General features: G+C 42.4%; 1 protein-coding gene across 1 annotated transcript; it reads left to right on the top strand.

The window, feature by feature from the left end:
* Positions 1-658: 658 nt before the first annotated feature.
* On the top strand, positions 659-20,925 carry LOC119215430 (sodium/potassium/calcium exchanger 3-like). Its single transcript, XM_037467600.2, has 18 exons — positions 659-830; positions 956-1,191; positions 6,300-6,410; positions 12,685-12,761; positions 12,902-12,976; positions 13,099-13,183; positions 13,580-13,683; positions 13,767-13,841; positions 13,941-13,966; positions 15,426-15,479; positions 15,573-15,715; positions 16,294-16,460; positions 16,545-16,782; positions 16,972-17,138; positions 17,467-17,581; positions 17,685-17,797; positions 17,961-18,026; positions 18,373-20,925. The coding sequence occupies exons 2-18, from the start codon at positions 1,089-1,091 to the stop codon at positions 18,481-18,483; spliced, it is 1,830 nt and encodes a 609-aa protein (XP_037323497.1). The 5' UTR covers positions 659-830; positions 956-1,088; the 3' UTR covers positions 18,484-20,925.
* Positions 20,926-21,472: the final 547 nt, after the last annotated feature.

Below are 21,472 nucleotides of genomic sequence, written 5' to 3'. Positions count from 1 at the left end.
TTACCTGTAGAGCATCAGTGCCCCAAACACTCTCTTTTATATTGTCCTCTATAGACAATCTCAGGAAAAACAAAAGCACAGATTCTTACTCCACTATGTCTCTCCTATCAGTCTCACGTCATCACCCTTTCCCCACCTCATATCAGGTCAGTGTGGAGGAAGCTGTGGGCCAGATGTAATAGTGTGTGGCACTGGTGTAAAACCAGTGAATCACAGACTTGACGTTGAACGCTATTCCGCTGATCGACAGCTGGTGGCGGAAATACGCAAAGAAAGCCAAGTGCTGCCTCGTGATTCAAGACTGTTTTTCTTTCTTTCTTTTTTTTTTAACTTGGTCAATCCAATATTTCACGAGGAGGTAAATGCCATGAACAGAAACACTCATGATAATATGGCCCAACTTTGTTGACAAGACACATTGAAACAGTGAGTTTCAGTCTAGCTCCATTCACACTTTTTTTTTTTTTCTTAGCGAGATCATAAGGATCGGCTCAATAAACGTCCCTGCTGACCAAAAGCTACTTACAGTGAGTGTGCGCGTGTCTTTTTAATGCTCGGGAGTTTTTCCCCTCAAAGGGGCATTTCTGGACATTTCCTCCGAGGACCACAGCGGGCCGGTGTGTCTGTCGCCCCCCAGCGGCCGCCGGGCGCAGCGCGCCGTGCGAGACCCGAGAGCGAAGGCACACAACGCAGCTCAGAGCATGTCGCCTCCCGTCGCTGCGCCGCACCGTGGGATCCGCCGTCGACCTTCCACACTGTTAACATGAAGCCACAGCGCCTGTGTTTGATGACGCCTTTCCTCACTATGCTCGAGCCGGAGGTCTAACGAGGTGAGCCGGCGCAGCGTCCTGCTCCGAGTCCGCGGAGGGGCGTGTGTGTGTGTGTGGGGGGGAACCGGGGCTTGTGATTTAGGGGGATTTCTGCTGATTCTTTTTTTTTTTTTTTTTTTTTTTAGACACAACTTGGCACAGGCTTGTCGTTTGCTGCTGCCGCCGCTGCTGGAGCTGTTTGTTTGCAGAGAAAGTGTGAAACAAGTGTCAGCGAGAGAGCAACAGATGTTTTTGGTGGAAAATGCGTCCGTCTGAGGAATGAGAGCAGCAGCGAGGCACCGGCGGCCCTTCCAGCGGTTCTGCTGCTGTGGAGTCGGGCTGGTCGCGGTCATGTGGCTCGTTCAGGTCACCCAGGCACCAGGTGAGACCTCAGCGTACACTCACGGAATCAATTCACATTGGAAAAGTTGTATTGCGTGGATTTGTGGAAACGTGGTCCAAGTACAATGTGCACAGTATGAATCCTAGTTCGTTTTATATTCATTTGGTTTGAATGCAGCTAAAGGGATCCCACGTTTTAGATCGATGCTAAACCTGACGTTATGTAATAAAAGGAAAGGAAATGGACGAATGCATGAACTAGATCTATAGAATGTTAGTGACTAGTAGAAATGCTGCATAATTCATTCATTCAGAGCACATGTAATACTTTATCTTCACTAGGAGCAAGATCCAATATACTCCTCCTTCTTTTTATCTATGGATCTAAAAGTCTTCTTTTATATGGATAAAATATAAATATTATATATATGCAATGTATGCTGGGTTAGACCTTGTCCTGTGGACATGTGCTGTATTCTAACATTTGATTGCCTGCAGAAAGAATGCATTTGCAGAAGTTGAGTACGATTATGATTAGTGTCCAGCATTGTTCCCTCTTTTTAAAGACCAAACTTATGTCTTTAAAGTACTGCAGTGCTGCAGGTTCTAAATACTGAAATCTTTCCACCATGGTGTTCAACGTCTACTGTCCCTTTGGCCATGATTTACTCCGCTTGTAATGCAGGAAGGTGACAGTTTGTTGATTACATAAAGCAGGCGGAGAGTGTGGTATGTATAAATCCAATCACTGGGGATCAGTGTATCTATGGGTTATTGCAGCTTGACTATGGTTATTTCATCCCTAATCTCAGCAGAATCTGTGGTATCTATAAATAGACTGCCTTTGCTGTGATTGTAGCCAGATATGTGTTTTTCAATTGACACAATTAATTGTTGTTATATTTAGATCATTAATCGGTCAATTTATTGAATTTGACTTGAATTGTTGTAATTGCATTAAAGTTGCAATTATTTTCATTCAAAACGTTGGAATCCTACCATTATGCACCATTCCCCATTGAAAAAAAAGGGCGTAGATCCTCTCATTTTGCAGCGGTGCAACGAAAGGAAACCTCCCCCCCCCCCACCTCATTATCCTCTCATCACCTTTACCGATGTGGTCACACTCTGTCACGCAGACACACACACACACACGTTCACACACGTACCAGCAGCTTCCTCGCAGGCTGCACCCTGTGTGCATCATAACGTGTTGAATGAGTGGGTGAAAACAGGGGTGTTGGGTTTACATTTAGGTTTCACACCTTGGGGTTGCAGTCCGGTCCTTCATGGAAGAGTGTCCTGGTGAATGAGCCAGAGCCATTGTTATTTATACTTCACCTTTAAATTATGAGTGCGCCAACAACCAGAGGAGTTTTATTGGACTGAGATGAAGGCCGCTCGACTTAAACTATATAAAAGACGTGTGGTCTGCTGTTTTTAATGGCCACAGGCCGGTCGCTCTCCCAATGCTTGGAAAATATCACACATACTGCAGCATCCTGAATACCACTGGTAGTAGAACCATTTATGGATGTGCTAATCCAACTGTTTGTCTCAATGTCGGTCCGATTTTGACAAAATCTTTGGGTGTTTTCTGATGTAGTGGAGGGAGGACTTTACAGAGGCAAAAAACGTAACTGATTTAAGCAAATGATACCTTTAATAAAATCTTTTTGCTGAAGATGACCAACTATTTTCCATTCATGGAAACGGGAGGAATTGGTTCTTAAATGAACATTTCAAGCCTCACTAGACAACTATTTGTCTTAAAGATAGCTGTCCCTCGTCTGCACAAGCATGTGGTGAATTCCTTCACAAACATTTATAAATCACAGCAGGAGTGTGTTGAACAGCTGACACATACCGATCCCCCTGTGGGTCGCATGTTATTTCTGACAACATACTGGACTGAGTTAAGTTCGGTGTTGATTGACATTTTTTCTTAATTGCACGGCTCCCACAAAGCGGTTTCCATCGCAATAAAGGGACATATTATCTTTTAAGTTGAATGTAGCTATTGTTTATTAAACTGTTGTGTATACATCCAACAAATATATTAGGACGTCAACCTTTGGTATCGTGGTTTTGTCCTCCTGATGAATGAATGAATGATGAATATGTTGATCATTATTGTTTTCAAGTCACTTTTTGTAAATTAGAATGTTTTAGACTTTAGCACACTTCTAATGGGGAACCACCCAGGACACATTGGCACATTGCATCAATGTGGCCAATTTTTTAAATTTTGAATCAAGCCAAAGTTCCTGTTTCTAAAAAGACAAATTGTCCCTAATTGAGTGACAACTGTAAAAAGTAGGAAATAGAATGTGATTATAATCATTATGACCACTGCATAGCTGGTGTCAATTATAGCACTTATTATTGAATGACAATTTGAAATTGAAATAAGTCAATAAATGACATGAACATATTAACAGAGTCAGCTATTTATAGAACTGGGGTTTAGCTCCTTTTTAAGACCAAACGTTGTTTTATCAGCTCTATGTTTCCTGCGTCATGGCACTTCCTAAATGTTCTGTCTAAATGTCAGGCGGGAGGACTGCTGTGTTATCTATGAGGAAATGTCCTCAGAGCGTTGGACTGAAATACAAATATTATTTTTTATAAGGTAAGGTCCCTTTGACTCAGGCTTCAGAGGCAGCAATGTTCATCTGCATTGCCACCATTGAGGGTTTTATGCTCTGAGACATTTACTAATACAGGGAGCAGTCCAGCCCTGTGGAGATGGTGTTTAGGGCAACACCTGAGGAAGCCGGTCTTTCCAGTCGATGTGTTATTGAAGGGGTCAGATGTCTTGTTTCTGCTAAAGAAAGAGGCGACACTGGTTTGTCCTTCCTGAGTGGAGCAGATGATAGTGTATGGATTCAGTCATTCATGTTTCATATGTAGAGTTGCTGTACAAGGCCTAGTTTTCTTTATTTGCTGCGTGAAAAAAGCACTTGACGTTCCCCACGGTTTGCATAATTATGCTGAAAAATGAATGATGGTATTTACACTTAGTATGATGCACCCAACCAGTGTGTTTATGTTGCAGCATGTGACAGCAGGATTAACATATTTCCACACAAAGTCCATATTTTGTGTTTCATTGGCTTCCTCACTGATCTTTCTGTAATCTCCCTTCGTTATATTTACATTTTAGGCCTTCAGCAGACGGCCTTTTCGTGAAACACAATCTCATTTACACCAAAGTCAGCTTAAACACCGTGGGTCACCAACATTTCATGCACCTCAGAGTGGCTCAGGGTCAGAGTGAAGACGGAGACACGAGGTCGGGAGCCTTTCGATTGGCTCTCAGCGACTCCTTTGCAGTACAAATGAAGGCGAGTGTACTGTGAGAGCCGCCTGAGGGACGTGGGCACCACATTCCAGCAACACGGCTGTGGGTGACGGCGTTGTCACCTGCATATGAGTGCAGTGCTGATTGGCCGACGTAAGCTAGCCAGCGAGGTACACACGTGTGTGTGTGTGTGTGTGTGTGTGTCTGTGTGTACTAAACCAAAACAAAGCGCAGAGCAGCTATGATTACAACACGCACAGATGAAGTGTGAAGAATGTCTCACTCTACTTTATCTTTAGGTCGCAAATGGTTCTTTGCTGCCATACTAATACTCTAAATGTGATACACAGCTCCTATATTGATCATTTCTTAGCAGAATCAATTAAAATATCCATTACAAGTTAGCGGATTTGAGTCCAAGTTCCAATTTGTTTGAACAGTCCAAAACCCAATCAGTTGGGATGCAACAGAAAAGAAACCTGCAAATCTTCTCATATGAGAAGCTGGAGCCAGAGAACATCTACAGATCATCAGGTGTCCAAGTTGGTGCAGATTGATTATCTGTCATTTACCCAATCAACTAATCGACAGACCATTTTAGCAGTAGGCTTTTGTTTTCATTTACTAGGACCTGAATGTGCAGAGGAAGGAGCATCAGCATGCACTTTTTGTCCATCCTGTTTTCTTCGCTGCCTTTTTTTTTTAATGAGACAACATGTGGTTTACGAGCTATAAATTTCTCCCAGTGATAGGTGGGAAAACGGTGCCGAGCCGTCTGTGGCAGGAACCCATTTGAATTTCATACGAAAACCAGCTCCTCTTGATGCCTCAACATGAAAGCCTTCACCTTTTCTCTCAGCCGTGACCGCTGCCCTCATGAAACGGGCTCATCGAGCTGAAGGCTACAAAGAGCCTCGACAGCGCCTGGCAGTCACTAAACGCACCAGGCACCATGCTGATTTCCAAATAAAAGGACAGTTTGTAGCGTAATAATAAGCCTCCCACTATCTTCTCTGCCATTGTGGGACCATATCTGGCGCTGGTGGGGGAGGAAATCTGTGCTTTTGTTCCCGTGGGAGAGATGAGACACGTTTATCTCTGGAGAGAGTTCCTCACCTGGCGGCGTAGTAAAAAACTGAAACTCACGCAGAGAATAGCCAATAAAGGATGAGATCCACAGTTGAAATCCATGCGATAATGATTTCAGCGCTGATGGCTCAGGACAGCTGAGGGCAGCGTGGAAGGAATAACTGAACCTGCTGCTGACTCCCAGAGCCAGAAACATGAGACCGTCGTCTGTGGAGCAGAGAATAACTCACCAGACAATTGCTGGGAAATAGATACCGTTTGTATGATTGACTTCAGTCAAAGATTCTTTGAAAGAACCGTTGAGTTTTGTGATTTCAAATGGATATTGGCTTTAACAAATCAAAGTTGAAATAATTATTATAATTGTTATCAAAGCCTAAAAAATTCTCAAAGAATTCTTAAATATCCTCACATTTGAGGATTTGCTGCTTTTGGGATTTTACACTTTTGATTTGACAAAACCAGCCGTAATCTTGGTCTCTTGAAACCATGATGGACTTTTTTTCAGGTATCTTTCATAAAGACAAAGAACATCGTAACATTTCTTTGCTTAAATGATGACAAACATCCAAATAGTCGCAGATCATTTTTCTTGTTGATCAACTGATCGCTTTATCTCTAGATTTTATCGACTAAACTGTTTTATAGTCAGTCAGACCTCGTCTGTCCCCACATCACAGCACACAGAGGAGGGCGGCCTTGGACTGCGTGAAGTCGGTTTCTGCACTAAAACGGCCGGTGTTGTTTGGTAACAGAGACGGAGTCTTCTGGCTCCCGGCCGGGCGCCAACGGGGGAGAGCTGCGATGGACTCGCCGGCTGATGCAGGACAAGTCGGACAACCAGAGTGTGGATCAGCCGCGAGCAGGTGAGTCCCTGTGGTGTACCTGGGTAATCCCGTCTGTTCCCCCAGTGACAACACTTTAAATGGATCCAATCGTATGTAATCATCATTTTACCCGCGCCTTAAGGAGAATGTAAATATACACGCTACGAGGCCACGATAGCTGCGTGGGTTGCGTTGCTGAAGGGGAAGATTATGACGCCTTGTAGGGACTCCAAAGAGTTGCGGCAACGCTGAGCGCTGCATGTGTGCGGCGTATGTAGGTAGGTGATCTGGAAGGTCATGCGGCATTGTGTCAGTGGTGCGGAGCGTGTTGTCGGTGTCGAGCTTGTGTACCGACAGACTCGAGAGGAGGCCGCCAGAGCGAAAGCCAGATTAGATTTTGTAAAGTAGTCGGTCGATAGCGAGGCGCCGAGTTCCCTTCGGTACCTGCCGGAGTCTGGTTGCACATCTTCAAACTGCTCCTCATTATCGCAGAGACGTGCAGACATTGAAAGCCGTAATGAGAAATGATTTGACCCGTGCCTTTGTGTTTCCGGGGCTTATGAGCTCGCTGGCTGATATGAGCCGCATTCGTCAAAGCTGAAATGGGTATTATTGAAACCTCAGGCAGGAGAATAGCAAAGATAAAGTAAAATAATGAAACACCATCTGCTTTACTGGCAGAGTTCAATGTTCACATCATTTGCATTCACTCTGTGTTGAAGCTAATATTAGGCTTAGTCACAATGTTGCATTATATGTCAAATGCACTGTTATTATACTGTCACAGAAATGTATGCAAATCATGTTTTTCTAATAATATACTATACAAATGACCTGTTTAGAGTACCACCTGAAATATGCTCATCCTTCAGAGGGTGTGCAACCTGCACACAATGAATGATTTGATCCTTTTTACATACCGATGTGAAAGGCGACTTTGTGAAGTAGGTTTTAGACATCAAAGGACTTTACGAACATATTCTGTTTTTCACAGCAGTTGGTTAAAGATTATAATGCCAGGACGTCCTCATATCTCTGGCACTGGCTGTTCTCCTCTATGACTTAGTTTGACTAAATACTAAATAACATTTATTTTATTAACAGTTTTCTTTCTTTCTTTAATCGTTTGTAGGTATATGATGAACAGTCCTAGCTCCTGATAATCTTATCTGAAATAATGGTTGCATGGCCCAGTGGAATTACAAGTTATTCATTGGTTATATATTCAGAGAAATGATATTCGAGAGGTCCAGGAACATCTGTGACAAATGGTCTGGCACTTGTGTTAAATTCACACATTTAAAACACCTCACTGTCAATGCGTGTGCTCTTTCATGACATTACATCAGAAGGGATTTTATTTTTTCCACCCATGAGAGAGAAGATGAGACTCTTGACTCGCTGTTGCAGTGCTCCATTTGCTCTATTCAGCAGTTTGTATTTCGCTACCCAATAACACACTTAACCTTTTATTGAGTTCCTGCATGCAAACAGCTCCCCTTCCGTATCTCTTAGGATTAAATGCTTACAAGAAGCGTAATGTGTACTGTGTGCGTGAAGTGGTTACTTCTCTGCAGTAACACACTGGAGACAGCATGTAAACAAAGGGCAGGACATAAGACACACAAGCTCCGGGCTGGGATGGCCGCCCTCTTCCTCAGCAGGCCGTCCCGGAGTTATTGCATAATCTGTAGTGTGATTAAAAAGCCCGCCCTGGACCTCGGGGATATTATCTGGGGGATTTCACAGTAACATCCAGCCTGCAGCTGTCTTTCTCTCCTTTCATCCCTCCACTGCTCAACAAGATGGAGACGGTGTGACCCGACGTCAGCTGACAAGTATCGGAGAGCGTGGTTGCTAGGCAACTGAATGCTAAATGCTAAAACCCACAGTTTTGTCTTCCAAGCATTAAAAGTCTAAAGGACTAAAAATAGGCCGCGAGGGGAAGGGATGGGAGTGAATATAAATTATGTAAATGAAGGGAATGGCTCCTGCTGTGTGTCTCGTCTTGTTGTGTTGTTTATTTTGGCGAGCCACAGTCGGCTGAGAATAGTATTTTTCCACAGCCTTGTTTTAGGGTTTTTTGAGAGAGTTGAGAAAGCGAAGCAGGCAGATAATCTTACAGAAACTGTTTTGGTCTTTAATTTGGATGCCACACAAAGCAAACAGCAGTTATTTCTCCTAATAAGGGTTGCCAAATATCCAAAGAGTTCTTCTGGATCGTGTTCGCTCCCTTTCTCCCTCCACAGCATCCACAGCGAGGCCGAGTGAGAGGTCCGAGTGTGGGGCTCCTCTTAAAAGTCTTGTCATTAAAGAGAAGATATTTAGCTGCATCCTCGAACCTAATGTTTCATTTCCTCATCCAACAAGTTGATGGGGATTATAATATGCTGTCAGTGACAGGATTTTCAGTGTTTGTATTGACCGGCGGTGGTTGGTGAGGTTTGATGTCTTTCTATTGTTTCATCATAGTCGCATCTAAACCGCCTCAAAGGAAAGCAAATCAAAGAACAAACACACAATTGAATTTACATTCAACACCTGGATGAAATATTTATATTTAGTTGATTCCCTAATAACAAATGCAGGCGTGTGTGTATGTATGTGTGTGCGTGTGTGCTTGTGCTCCATAACAGTTCTGTTGATGCATGACGCGTCGACTCCGTAGCTTGACTCCAGGTCGCCCTGCAGACTCCCAGATCGATAACATTACTCTGCACCGCCCACGGCCCCTTCATTCAGCTCCAGTGAAGCAGCAGGTTGAGTCACACACAGCTCTGCTCCTCACATCCCTCAGTGGAGATTTCGCCTCTTGTGCCTTCTGTAGAATTTAATTGGCATTGAAGTTGGGCAGGCTTCACTGATTTGGACTTGGATAAAGAACACATATAAGAACAGAAAACCTCACTCTTTTGATAGAACTATTAACACCGTATTTTCTGCTAATACGAAAGACTAAAGTCATGTGATCAAAAGGACACAGCGATAAACAAGTACAGTTGATGCCTTGCTTCGGTTTGAAATAGGCAACGTGTGTGTGTTATGATCGCACTAAATGCTGTTGTGGATTCAACTAAAAGCTAATAAACTCTTAGCAGATGCATTAGGGGTAAATTGCTTCTTGACAACACTTATATTTAACCTCTGTGTTTTATAATGCTGTAGAGTTACATCTGAAAGTACTTGTTCAGTGCCCTTATTTCCATCCCAATTTCTGTTAAACATCAAACAAAAAACTTTTTGCTGCTTTAAAATAATCATAAATCTTCCATACAAGCTAGTTAAGTAGTCTCAGATAGCGCTGATATGACTGCCTATTAGTATTTGTGCACACAGTTGATGGTACTGTATGCATCCTGGTGCCTCTTCGATATCATTTATGTCATCCACTTTCCAGTAAGAGACATTTTTATTTGAGTTTTGGATCTGCTTTAATCATTAAGTACACTCATAATCAAACCTTGAAAACACAAACTCATGAAAACTCATTTAGGTGTAAAATAAAACTGAGATCTTCTCTTGTCACAACTTCTTGTCACTGACGGTTTGTCCCTTCACATGTGAAGTGTCAAAAAATGTATTGAGCTATTTCCACTTGAGCTTGTGTAGGAACGAAGACTGAGGGACGTGATCTGGATCAGAGGTGAAAGAGTTGTGGCAGCATTTGATGAAGTGATGCTAGAGGCTTGAGTACAGAGGCACTGCACTCCCAATGCAGCTCGACCTCTGATTACTAAACTACTGCCTTGATCCAGCTGATGGCACATCTGGCTTGAATACCAGATTTAGGAAGTTGCAGATGTGCAATCATCTTGAACCTGGGTGGTTCATTTTCGGGGCTGTTGCATTGTGAAATCCCTCCATGAGAGTTTCGGCAAGAGACATTCCTGTCCAGTAGCCTTCAGTAAGCGGAGACATGCCGTGTGTCTCTACGCTGTTCCTCAGCTCCCTCGCTCTCTCTCTAAGGCCTCTCCAGGGGGTTTGTAGGGAAAAATACATATTTTTAGACATTATAGGCGAGTGCTGCTGTCACTTCTCCCATTTTTTTCATTTTTCATGAACCCCAACCATGGGAAAAACATATCACCTCCCCCCTTTCTCACTGTTCAGGCAATTGCCTTTCCTTTGGCTTCCTACTGCCACCCATCAAATAAAAGGGGGAAAAAAGGAAAAGCTGCCCCTAGGGAGAGTGTTACCATAGCAACTGCCTTCACCAGAGCAACTCCTCAAAGCATCAATCTGAGGTACGCGTTTCAGGCCTCGGTTTCGAGAACAACCTGAGAGTTTATTTTTGGGTTGGAAAGGGGACCGGAAGGCTTTCAGGGCCGTTAGATGGGACGCCGAGACTAAAGGAGAAGGTGAAAGGAACAAAGCCGCAGAGAGAGCACAGTTGTCCAAAGCTCGACAGGCCGATCGAGAAGACGCATACAGAGCAGCTTTCTCGCTGCGATCTTTCGTGGGATAAGATGACCAGGTTTACATGTTAAGCCTCGATGATTGAGCAGACGAGCCTTGCCCGGCAACAACAGCTGGTACAAAGAAAGTAGGCTTTGTCCGCTAGGAGAGAAGAAAAAAAAACCCCACAAAGGAACCACCAACCTTTTGACACTCACTTCGACTGCGGTCCTCGGAAATGAAGCACGAGGAGCAATTTATGGCACAACAAGCATCCAGGCAGGCGGTGCTGCTCTCTGGCGCAGACACACATGTGTAAACATCACTGCACAAACATTTACATCTTCTAACTGAACATAGTCAAATGACTGTCCCCTTTCTGGGCACCATATGGCCTCCTCCTCTCACTCGCTGACACTAATGTCAAAGATCAAATCTAATATCCCCCGATCACAAGGGACCTCTCTTAATCCATGCTGTCTGTTGTTAAGTTTCCATGCATCATGACGGATGCCGTGTGCTTATTGTGTGCTCGCCGACCCACTGTTGTCTCACGCAGCAGAGGAGCTATTTATAGCTCCGTGCTCCCCGCTAGTTTGAATTCAAACAGCTCGGCTGGAGTTGTGAATTGGAGCTGCACCACACTCGCTAGGCTTTCTTGTGAAACGCCAAGGGAATGGAGGGAAGCAAGGTTTTTTAAATTTTTTATTTTAACCTCAAAGAAGAGCAGGAAGCAGCTGCCAGTTTCACTTCCTGTCTCACTGTTTAATGCAAGGCAAACACTGCGTCTGAGTGATGTCATTGCGGGTTGTACCACCTGAAAGCAACCCAGCAAGATGACACGCGTTTTAAATCATTACTTCTATTCATTATCTTTCACAAAATGAACCTTTGTGGTTGTATATCTGAAATCAGTGGGAAAATAGTCCAATGATTTAATATGGTACAAATAGGTAGTAAGGAAGGGAACAATGTAAGTTGTGTAATTTATTTTATTTGAGGTTTATTTCATGTAGAAATACCATCTTTCATTTTGTTTGCAGCTTGGCGGCTGTTTTATAGTGGGGAATAAATCAACCTAAAAAATAACTGTATATATATATATATATATATATATATAAGGGCCGGGACTTTACCGCGTTAATTACGATTAATTAATTACAATGTGAATTAAGATTCATTAATTACACAAAAAATAACACATTAAACATTTTTTTACACTTATTTTTTGCACCGCGGAACGTTTCTCACTGGATGAGTTTCGGGAGGACCGATTATACTGGAGCACCAACTAGCGTTCATGACTTCAGACAACAACAAACCACAGTGAACATTAACGAAGAAGCTGACGAGACCGTGTCGGGGGGCCCCGTGAATGGGAAGTCTTATTATAATAAACACACGGATGGAAGCGTCGATAAGAGCGTGGTTGTGTGCAAGCTGTGCAACAAGGAATTCACATCGAGCCTCAAGTATCACCTCAACGCAAAACAATTAGCAGCTAGCGTGGACGTACGAGGACCCACACCCAACCCACACTGCACCAGATGACTGGTTTAAGGACCAGGGTAACTAAGTCCACGTCTGAAAAAATAACCAATGTTCTGAATGTACTTGAAAGTATTGGTCTACTTAAGAAAACCTAGTTTACAGAAGGTCTACTTTCCTATAGGCTACCTGAATTTCTGAAAGTACTATATTTCTAAATATGCTATTTCTACACTTGTCTGCTGGAATTGGTTGAACAAAAATAAAAATCCATGTGAAAAAAATTACTTCTCACTGTTCTCAGGTCAAATATTTATGCAATTAAAATGCGATTAATTTTGATTAATTAATTACAAAGCCTCTAATTAATTAGATTAATATTTTTAATCGAGTCCCGGCCCTAATAAATATCATGTCCATCACCCGGCAGCCATCCACGAGTTTCCAGAGGACATCTTTACAAAGGAGCAGAGGAAGAAGGGGGCCGTTTGTCTGCATGCACTGTGTGTGAGTATGTCACACGCATCTCATGGCCCCAGAAGTCGACATGTATCACAAACCAAGAACTACACTACTACTTTAGTGTATTAAAAGGCAGGCTATGGCAGTGTACCTGCACTCTTAACGGGACACAACTGTGCTTTTAGGCCATCTACATGTTCTACGCCTTGGCCATCGTCTGTGACGACTACTTTGTCCCATCCCTTGAAAAAATATCGGAGGTGAGAAAACGGCCCCGACCTGCCATCAGATATCATTTTGTTAGTTCAGATCATTTCATTATTCTTATTCTATTCTTTTCTATTCTATTCTGAGCTTCTTCTTTTCTCTTTGTATCATTCAGAACCTGCAGCTCAGTGAAGATGTGGCTGGTGCGACATTCATGGCGGCAGGCAGCTCGGCTCCCGAGCTTTTTACCTCTCTCATTGGTCAGTAGTTTAGCCAATCACGAGCAAGTACCATATGTGCAGTTGTGGGAATCATGCCAAAAGTAGTTGCATGCATTATTCACATTTTAACTTTGTAACATGTCAACATATTGAGAAGCATTGCAGCTTCTGCAGTACCCAAGTCATCCAGGAGGTGTCAGCAGAGTCCTTAAGATAATTGACTACTAAGAAAAAGGGTTTTCCTTACTTTTAGGTATTTTCATAGTTGAACGACTAGTGCAAAATGCAGAGCTGGATGGCTTGTGTTTCTTTGTGTAATACAATTAAGAAGATGAGACAGGAGACAACACAGACTATTTGTATTTGATCTAATCTGAATTCAAAGCAAAGCCAAATGCTCCCATCCTCCCATCTGTCCCTCTGTGTGACCCTCAGGTGTGTTCATCACCAAGGGAGACGTGGGAGTCGGTACCATCGTTGGCTCTGCCGTCTTCAACATTCTGGTCATCATAGGCCTGAGTGGGATCTTTGCAGGCCAGGTAGGAAAAGCGCATAGAACCTGTTGCACGCAGCTCTCCCTGAGTGAAGGGACACAGATGTTCATAACCTCACTTCTCCACAGACAGTGGTTTTGACGTGGTGGTCGCTTTTTAGAGATTCATCCTACTACATCCTCTCTGTACTGGCCCTCATCATGGTGAGAGTTTCTGGTTGGTGCTTTTGAGGTATAATAATCAGTTACTGTGTGCACATCTTCCACGTTGTGTTTTAAAGAATCAATTGTCCCCCTCTTTAGGTTATCTACGATGCCACAGTTGTCTGGTGAGTGCACATTCCTTGAGTTCGATTTGGGTCAGGTGATCAAGTTTTGCAATGGAGCATTTCTGCAGCAGGTATCTGAATTCATATCAACACGGATCTTTAAATTGATCTCGGGCCCATTACACTCAGATTGGTGTAAACTACATCCCCCTTGATTTATTTTATTAGCATTATGAAGATTAGGTTATCAATAATCAGGGAATGAATTCAATTCAATTTTATTCAATTCATTTTATTTTGTATACTCCAAAATCGCAAATTACAAATTTGCCTCAGAGGGCTTTACAGTCTGTACACGTATGCGACATCCTCTGTCTCGAAACCCTCACATCGGCACAGGAAAAACTCCCCAAAAAATGAAAACCCCTTTGTGAGGAAAAAAGGGAACAAACCTTAAAGACAACGTCAGAGGAAGATCCCTCTCTCACATGTACAGAATGAACAGGGTAAAAGATGTACAATACATTCAATTCCTAGGACAGAAATGATTCAAATAATTGCGAGTAGTAAGCCAGGTGTACGACAGGACCAGTGCAGGGACAACCACCATCAGATAGAAGCACCATCCACAGAAACAACATCTAACATCTTAGATCGCTTTGGTTCTTAGCTTCCTGTTCCTGAATATTTGACCCTGGTCCCAAACAAGTTCTCAAGCCGTAACGCTTTGATCCAAGTAGCAAAGTGGTTCTATATTCTATAAGAGATGGAGTATATGGAACAACATAGAAGGATGTCTTTCTGCTTTTCAGTGCACCTTGGAAGCAGCTGAAGTTGTATTAGAAGCTTTGGCTCTACTGATTTCTATCTCATCATTCAACTCGAGGGCCCTCCATTGTTGTATGTGTCAGTGGTTTAATGAAAGAGTAGATTTATCATGGCTTTACTGCGGGTTGTAGGTTCATTAGTGGTTTATAGCAGGCTGTTCATTAAATCAAAGCTTGCCAAGCATTCCTAGCATATTTCACCTCACCATTGTCCTTCTTAATATTCTTTGTAAGATTAGTTTCTTTGCTCCTTTTGCCAAATTCACTGCATGCTCCCATTGTCGGAGGTATGAGTGTGTTCTGTGGAGCAGTGGCTTAGTGGACCAGCTGTAGATGAGCAGTGCGTGTGGAGACGCGTCTGTCTATGACATGTACTGCTGTGGACCAAATAAGCAACAATAGTTTAGAAAAAATTTATTTCCATTGCTTAGCCTTCAAAAACGTGACTTATCCTTTTTATTGTGTCAATCATTTGATTTTATTTGACTGACAGAACTGGCAGTAAAAGAGACATCTCTTTATTTTAGTATTGAATTCATCTATGGTTTCTTTTATAATAAAAATGAATAAAAAATGAAATGTATGCTCTTCTGATCATGAATCATAACTCACTATATTATCTGTATTATATTTTATCGTTAATTAAGCCGTACAAATACCAGACTGACACAAACATATTTCTTGCTGTGCAGGTGGGAGTCACTGCTCCTCGTGACTATGTATGGGATCTACATTATAATCATGAAGTAAGTTTACCAAAACGCATTTCTCCACACTTCTTACTGATTCTGTATGTAGACATGCATATAAGCAGATAATACCTGTTTGTCTGGTTGCAGGTTTAACTCCCAGCTTCTGGCGTTTGTGACCCGTCGTCTCAGGGGTCCCGGGCCGTGCTGCCTCGGGTCAGAGAATCTCACGGACGACAAGGCGGGAGAGGAGGCCTCTGCCTGCAACACCTCCATGGTGCTTCTCAACAAAGGTCAGAAGATTCTTCTCCTCTTAGCTGCTGTCGGTCTGTTGTCTCACGGTGTCATATATATTAAAGCAATGAGGTACGAGACACTGTACTTTATTGTCCAATAATGTAACAGTTCGAGGGTAGAGTTACATTATCAAAGATAAAGTACAACCTCGAGTACCTTAACACACGGTTAAATAGCTGCTTTTCAGCACAAAATAGTTGTGGCCACCTAACGTTATGTATCACATTACATCGGTCTATAGAAAAAATAGTCCCCGTACGTGCATGTAAACAGCATCGGGTCCCGCACCATCTCATTCATTCACATGGCTCGTGACGTCCACCTTAATTGTCCGGCGGCGAAAGCTCGCTTTGCCTCAAAACGATCATTTGTGGGATTTCCGGGTTTTTTCGAGCTAAAAGCTAAAATGTCAACTACCGGCCCCGCAAAATCCAACCTGTTTGAGTGCAGTGATACGGAACGCTCCCCCCGTGACTCACTCTCAACCAATCAGAACGCTGGATTTCATCTACCCGTGTTATAAATATATATTTATATATATATATATACATATACACACACAACTTTTTCACAGGTCAAGGCAATGGTCAGGAGGCTCCTCCAGTCATCATGGTGGACGAGCTTCTTATCCTCAACCCCCACAAGTTGTCCTTCCCTGACGCTGGCCTACGCATCATGATGACGCCCCACTTCTCCCCCCGCACCAGGCTCTCCATGGCCGGGCGCATGCTCATCAGCGAGGTATTTGATGCGCACGCGACGCACATAACACAATTTTCTCCAGAACCCCAAAATAAAGACCCACGTCCCGTTGCCCCCTCGTAGAGACAGAGGCTCGTCCAGAGTTCAAAGAATCAGCGGGATGGCGAGACGAGCCCCGGGTCCCGAGCTGGATCAACCAGTAACAGTCTGAAGAGGACGGGCTCGTGCACTCTGGAGAACGGAGGCAGGACACCGGTGGCAGGAGCCACCGAGTCGGGAGAAAAGCATGGAGTCGAGTTGGGCCTGACGGAGGAGGAGGAGGAGGATTATCACCGGATATTCAGCCCTGTGCGCATACCAGGTGAGGAAGAACCACCACTAGGCGCTAAAGGCTATGAAGCGCGAGTAAGATTGGATTTGTATTCAATATTTATTTCATCAGTCTGTTGACCTTGTTTACACTAAAGCCAATCCATGGCTGACAAAGGTCTTTGAAAGTCTTGACAACAACGCCCCCCCCCCCCCCTGATTGCTCTCCTGCTCTTCACAGGTAGCTGCTGTGCGCGGGTGACCTGGATGATCAAGTGGCCTCTTGGCCTCCTGCTCTACTGCACCGTGCCCAATTGTATTCTGCCACGCTGGCACCGCTGGTTCATGGTCACCTTTGTGGCCTCCACCCTGTGGATCGCTATCTTCTCCTACCTCATGGTGTGGATGGTAAGACTGCTGCCACTTTCAATTCTAAGTAACCACGAACAAATGACCACAGATGCTCGATGTGGCTGTTGGATGAGCCTGGACCCCAAATATTTGAATATTGGGATCGTGATTCATCTATTTTTTTAATTCGAACGCCTCGTGATTTTTATTCAATAAAATCCAAACAATCCAAACAACGATACTGTAGAAGAAGGTGCAGGTTGAGTCAGTTGACTTACTTTGTTGATACCCAAGCGCCACAGCCCAAAAAACTCATTTTTGCACCACCTCTAAAATGCTCCCTGTGTGTATACTCAGCCCTGATGTGTCCTAATGTTTGCATCAGGTGACTATCATCAGTTACACACTAGACATCCCAGACTACATCATGGGCATAACGTTCCTGGCAGCAGGGACCAGTGTGCCGGACTGCATGGCCAGTCTGATTGTGGCTCGACAAGGTAAAACATGAAGCCCGCCCCATGTGCCGAATCTCCCACTCCAAGCACTGTTCTCTCTTTGTGGTGCAAGTGCTTCCATTCAGGATTTCCCATCTCTTTTCAGGCATGGGAGACATGGCGGTGTCTAACTCCATTGGCAGCAATATCTTTGACATCCTGCTGGGTTTGGGTTTCCCGTGGGCTTTGCGTACCCTTGTGGTGGAGCACGGATCATCAGTATGCATCCACTTTACCTTCCTACAAAACCCACCTCTTTTCCCGTCTGTATGTGATGCGCCGATGTCTGGATTTGTTTGAGGGGGCTTTTCAAAATCCAGACATTGGCTTTTCACCGTTAAACAGTCATAAAAGCGTGACACTTGTTTTTCTTCCCCCAAAGGTCTCCATAAATAATAAAGGACTTGTGTATTCTGTCGTCCTGCTGCTGGCATCCGTGTTTCTGACGGTGAGGAAACCATTTTCTAAAATGATGCTTTATATTTGAGGCCTCAAATGAAATTGAAAATAATAAATGAAATAATGAATCTCAAACGATTGCTGTACTTCCGTACATAATGTGGTATATGGAATTTTATACACCTTTGTGCACAAGCAAGGGGCCAAAAATGTAATGTATGCAGGTATAGATAACCAAACGGTGTGTTTTTAATTAAAGTATGAATTCACAGTCCATCATCGGTCTGCCCCTACTACATGTCCCCTCTGAGATTTCACCCAAACAGAATTAATGGCTTGACGATAAAGAAAAAGAACCTTTTTTCCTCTTGCACATCCTGCTTGTCTGCTTCCAGGTGACGTGTGTTCATCTGAACCACTGGAGGCTGGATCGCCGACTGGGTCTGGGGCTGTTGTTCCTTTATGCCATTTTCCTGCTATGCTCCATCCTCTTTGGGCAGATGTGAGGCCCTACGGTCAAAGGTCATCATCGCCCTTCACACTACGTGATGAGAACACGATGAGTACCTCGCTTTCTACCACACGTCCTCTTCCCCGAAGCCAAAAAAGAGCGACAGCATTGTTGTGTTCCTGTGAGAGTTTCTGTGCACTACTGAACACATGCGGCTACACAACTCAAGTCCTTTATCAATAGCACAATTCCTCTCCTATTTGTACAGTACTGCGTCGTTAGAGTATCAATTTGGGTGACTTCCCAAAATATATAATGACATGGTAGATGTAAAGTAGCTGGCTTGTAATATATATATAATAGTATAATAATATAATATAATATAACGTGGAAAAAGAAGTGACAGCAACAAAAGAAACGTCACCACTAGTTAATTAAAGCAATAAGCCATTCTAATTGGAGAGTCTCGCTTGGTGTCTTGGTGACTTTTATCTTTTAAATGTATAATATTGTTTATTTTATTGCTCTGAAGGCTGCTGCAGCCCCGCTAAATAACCACAGGGTTATAAATGAGTTGATGTCATCAACAACACTGCAAACAGAAGTTATTTATTATAAGGAGTCTGTTCGGTTTCTGTTGGTGAGGAGTGCTAAATAGTGTGTACATCTCTGGAAACAGGACACAGTGTGAGAATGTACAGCTGCAGTTGTAATTCACGGAAGGAGAAATGACAGACTAGCCAAAAGAAAGCACAATTGTCTAGGACCAGGATGTATAAGACCTGAAATCCATTGTTGCTTCTGGTGAAACTGGATAATGTCTTAATTTGAAGAAACAAATAAAGTTGCCTCAATGATTTGAGGAATATGCTGAGGTTAGTTTCGGTAAAGTTTGAACCCTTTCTCTCTGCATTTCGTACAGATATTAACAGATGGTACTTTAATCTGCCGTGTCATGCTTGGACCTATTGTTCAAGGTAAAATAAGTAGCAGATTGAAATAGTCTGTTGGCCTGTATGTTTTAAATGTAGAACCTGTACCTTAAGTGTGGAGATTTTTACATCCATTTAAAAGTAGCAGACGGCACTGAATTACAGCAACGCACCTCCGAACCGATGGTTTAGACTTTACTCCTACAATAAATGACAGCATGTATGTGTCACTAGACCTTTAGAACATACACATTGATATGAAAATGCACATTATTGTGACAATATTGACAATTTGGTCAAACTACTTATAAGCAAGTATTGGTACAGCCTAATGTACGTAAAAAGATTGACGTAGTGTTACAGTATTTTTAGATTAATATATAAGGGACTTCTATGAGTATCACGATCTTTGATGACTTTGAGTGCAGGTTAGCTGTAAAACGTCACGTTTAGGTACGACAATCGGTGTTTGTATTGTTTCTTGTACATTTTATGAGATTATTTAACTTTGGTGGAATATTTTTACTCTGATCGGAACATTATGTACAGATGATGCTGTATATTCTGTATGTGTATACACATTGAGATCATCTGAGACTAAATGTTCCACCAAAGGGAACAGGGCAGTTTTTTCAAATGGCTGCATTATTGTTATTATCTTCTCGACAACACTTTTTACTGTTTGTAAATGTTGAATAATTGACATAGTTTTACAATAATGAATGTCATACAGAGACTAGTTTTGTGATGTTTTTGATATTTTTAAAAGAGAATCCGTATAATCTAAGCCTAATTGTGAATTATTGTAACAAGATGAATGCATGTCTGTTTGTTTGGTGGAATTTGAAGGCTGTTCTATCAGACTAGCACTGATTTTATGAGGTGTGAATTCAATTGCAGTTGTCTTGAACTCTTTTCAGCACTAAGATCTTTTATTACAGTATTGATTCATTGACAACCTTAATTCATGCAAGACAAGAGACAGAAAATGAAGCTCCCGTTTACAGGTTTGAATTGGGTTTAAAAGACCAACAACAAAGCTATTAATTAGTTAATTGTTTGAATCTTTGATCACGCAAAACTGTAATTTGCAGCTTATGAAATGTGAGGATTTTCTCTTGAGGAAGGTTGACAATAGAAAACATTTTTTTTTTCTTTCCTGCTTTTTTAGTTAGCATTGTTTAGCATTTGTGAGAGAGTGCCACTTTGATGTACATCCTCAACCATCATTAACTGATTGTGTATTTCCAGCAGCTTATGACGCTAAATTGTCCTTTCACTCAGCTGTCGGTAGTCTCTCCTGTAAACTCTTGTATTCAGATCCACTAATAATCTCAATACGCTAGTCATTGCTACTGAGGGACACAACAGCACCAAAGCAAACAGTTGAATTCCAGTACTTCTGCTTCTCAAAGAATGTTCTCTTTATTCTGCTGGGATTTTAGGAGGTAGTGGCTGTTTAAGAGGTGAAATGTGTTGCTTAGAGGTCGTATTGGATCATAGAAGATGTATCTTGAGACCAATAAATAACGTGCAATAACAATTGACCTCTCTCACCTGTTATTTTTATCTCTTTTTTTTATTTAGTAATAGCCAACGGATCGAGCTGCCTGAAGTTGAACGATTTCTATAACAGCCATGTAATCAAATCTTCCTAATAAAACAAATTCAGAAACCTATGATATAATTCATAGCGATGAACGTGCTAATCGGTAGCAAAACTCACTAACTGGCAATCAACGTATATCAACGTATAACAGTCAGTTGGTGATAACTCCTATCAATGATAAATAATTCCATTAAGCACGTTGGGAATCAAGTGAAACAAATTTAAATAATGATTTCTATTTTAAAAAGTCATGAAAGGGCATGTCCAAATAAGTTATAGAATTAGAAAAAGTAATAGTATAAGAACAAAAAAAGAAAAAACATAATTTAGGAAAAAAGACATGCTATTCATGTTGAAAAAATACATCTGTAGTATGTCGGAAAACGTCAACATAATTAAGTGAAACTATCAGAAAAAGTCACAGCATAATGCGACAAAAAAAGTAAGTTTATTATAGTATGTAAATAAAACTTTAAAAATGCATAAAAGCCATTGAAATGCAT

The sequence above is a fragment of the Pungitius pungitius genome, chromosome 16 (genome assembly GCF_949316345.1).
Source record: "Pungitius pungitius chromosome 16, fPunPun2.1, whole genome shotgun sequence".
Lineage (NCBI taxonomy): Eukaryota > Metazoa > Chordata > Actinopteri > Perciformes > Gasterosteidae > Pungitius > Pungitius pungitius.
The sequence above is the reverse complement of the archived record's forward strand: the minus strand, read 5'-3'. Positions and strand labels throughout refer to the sequence as shown.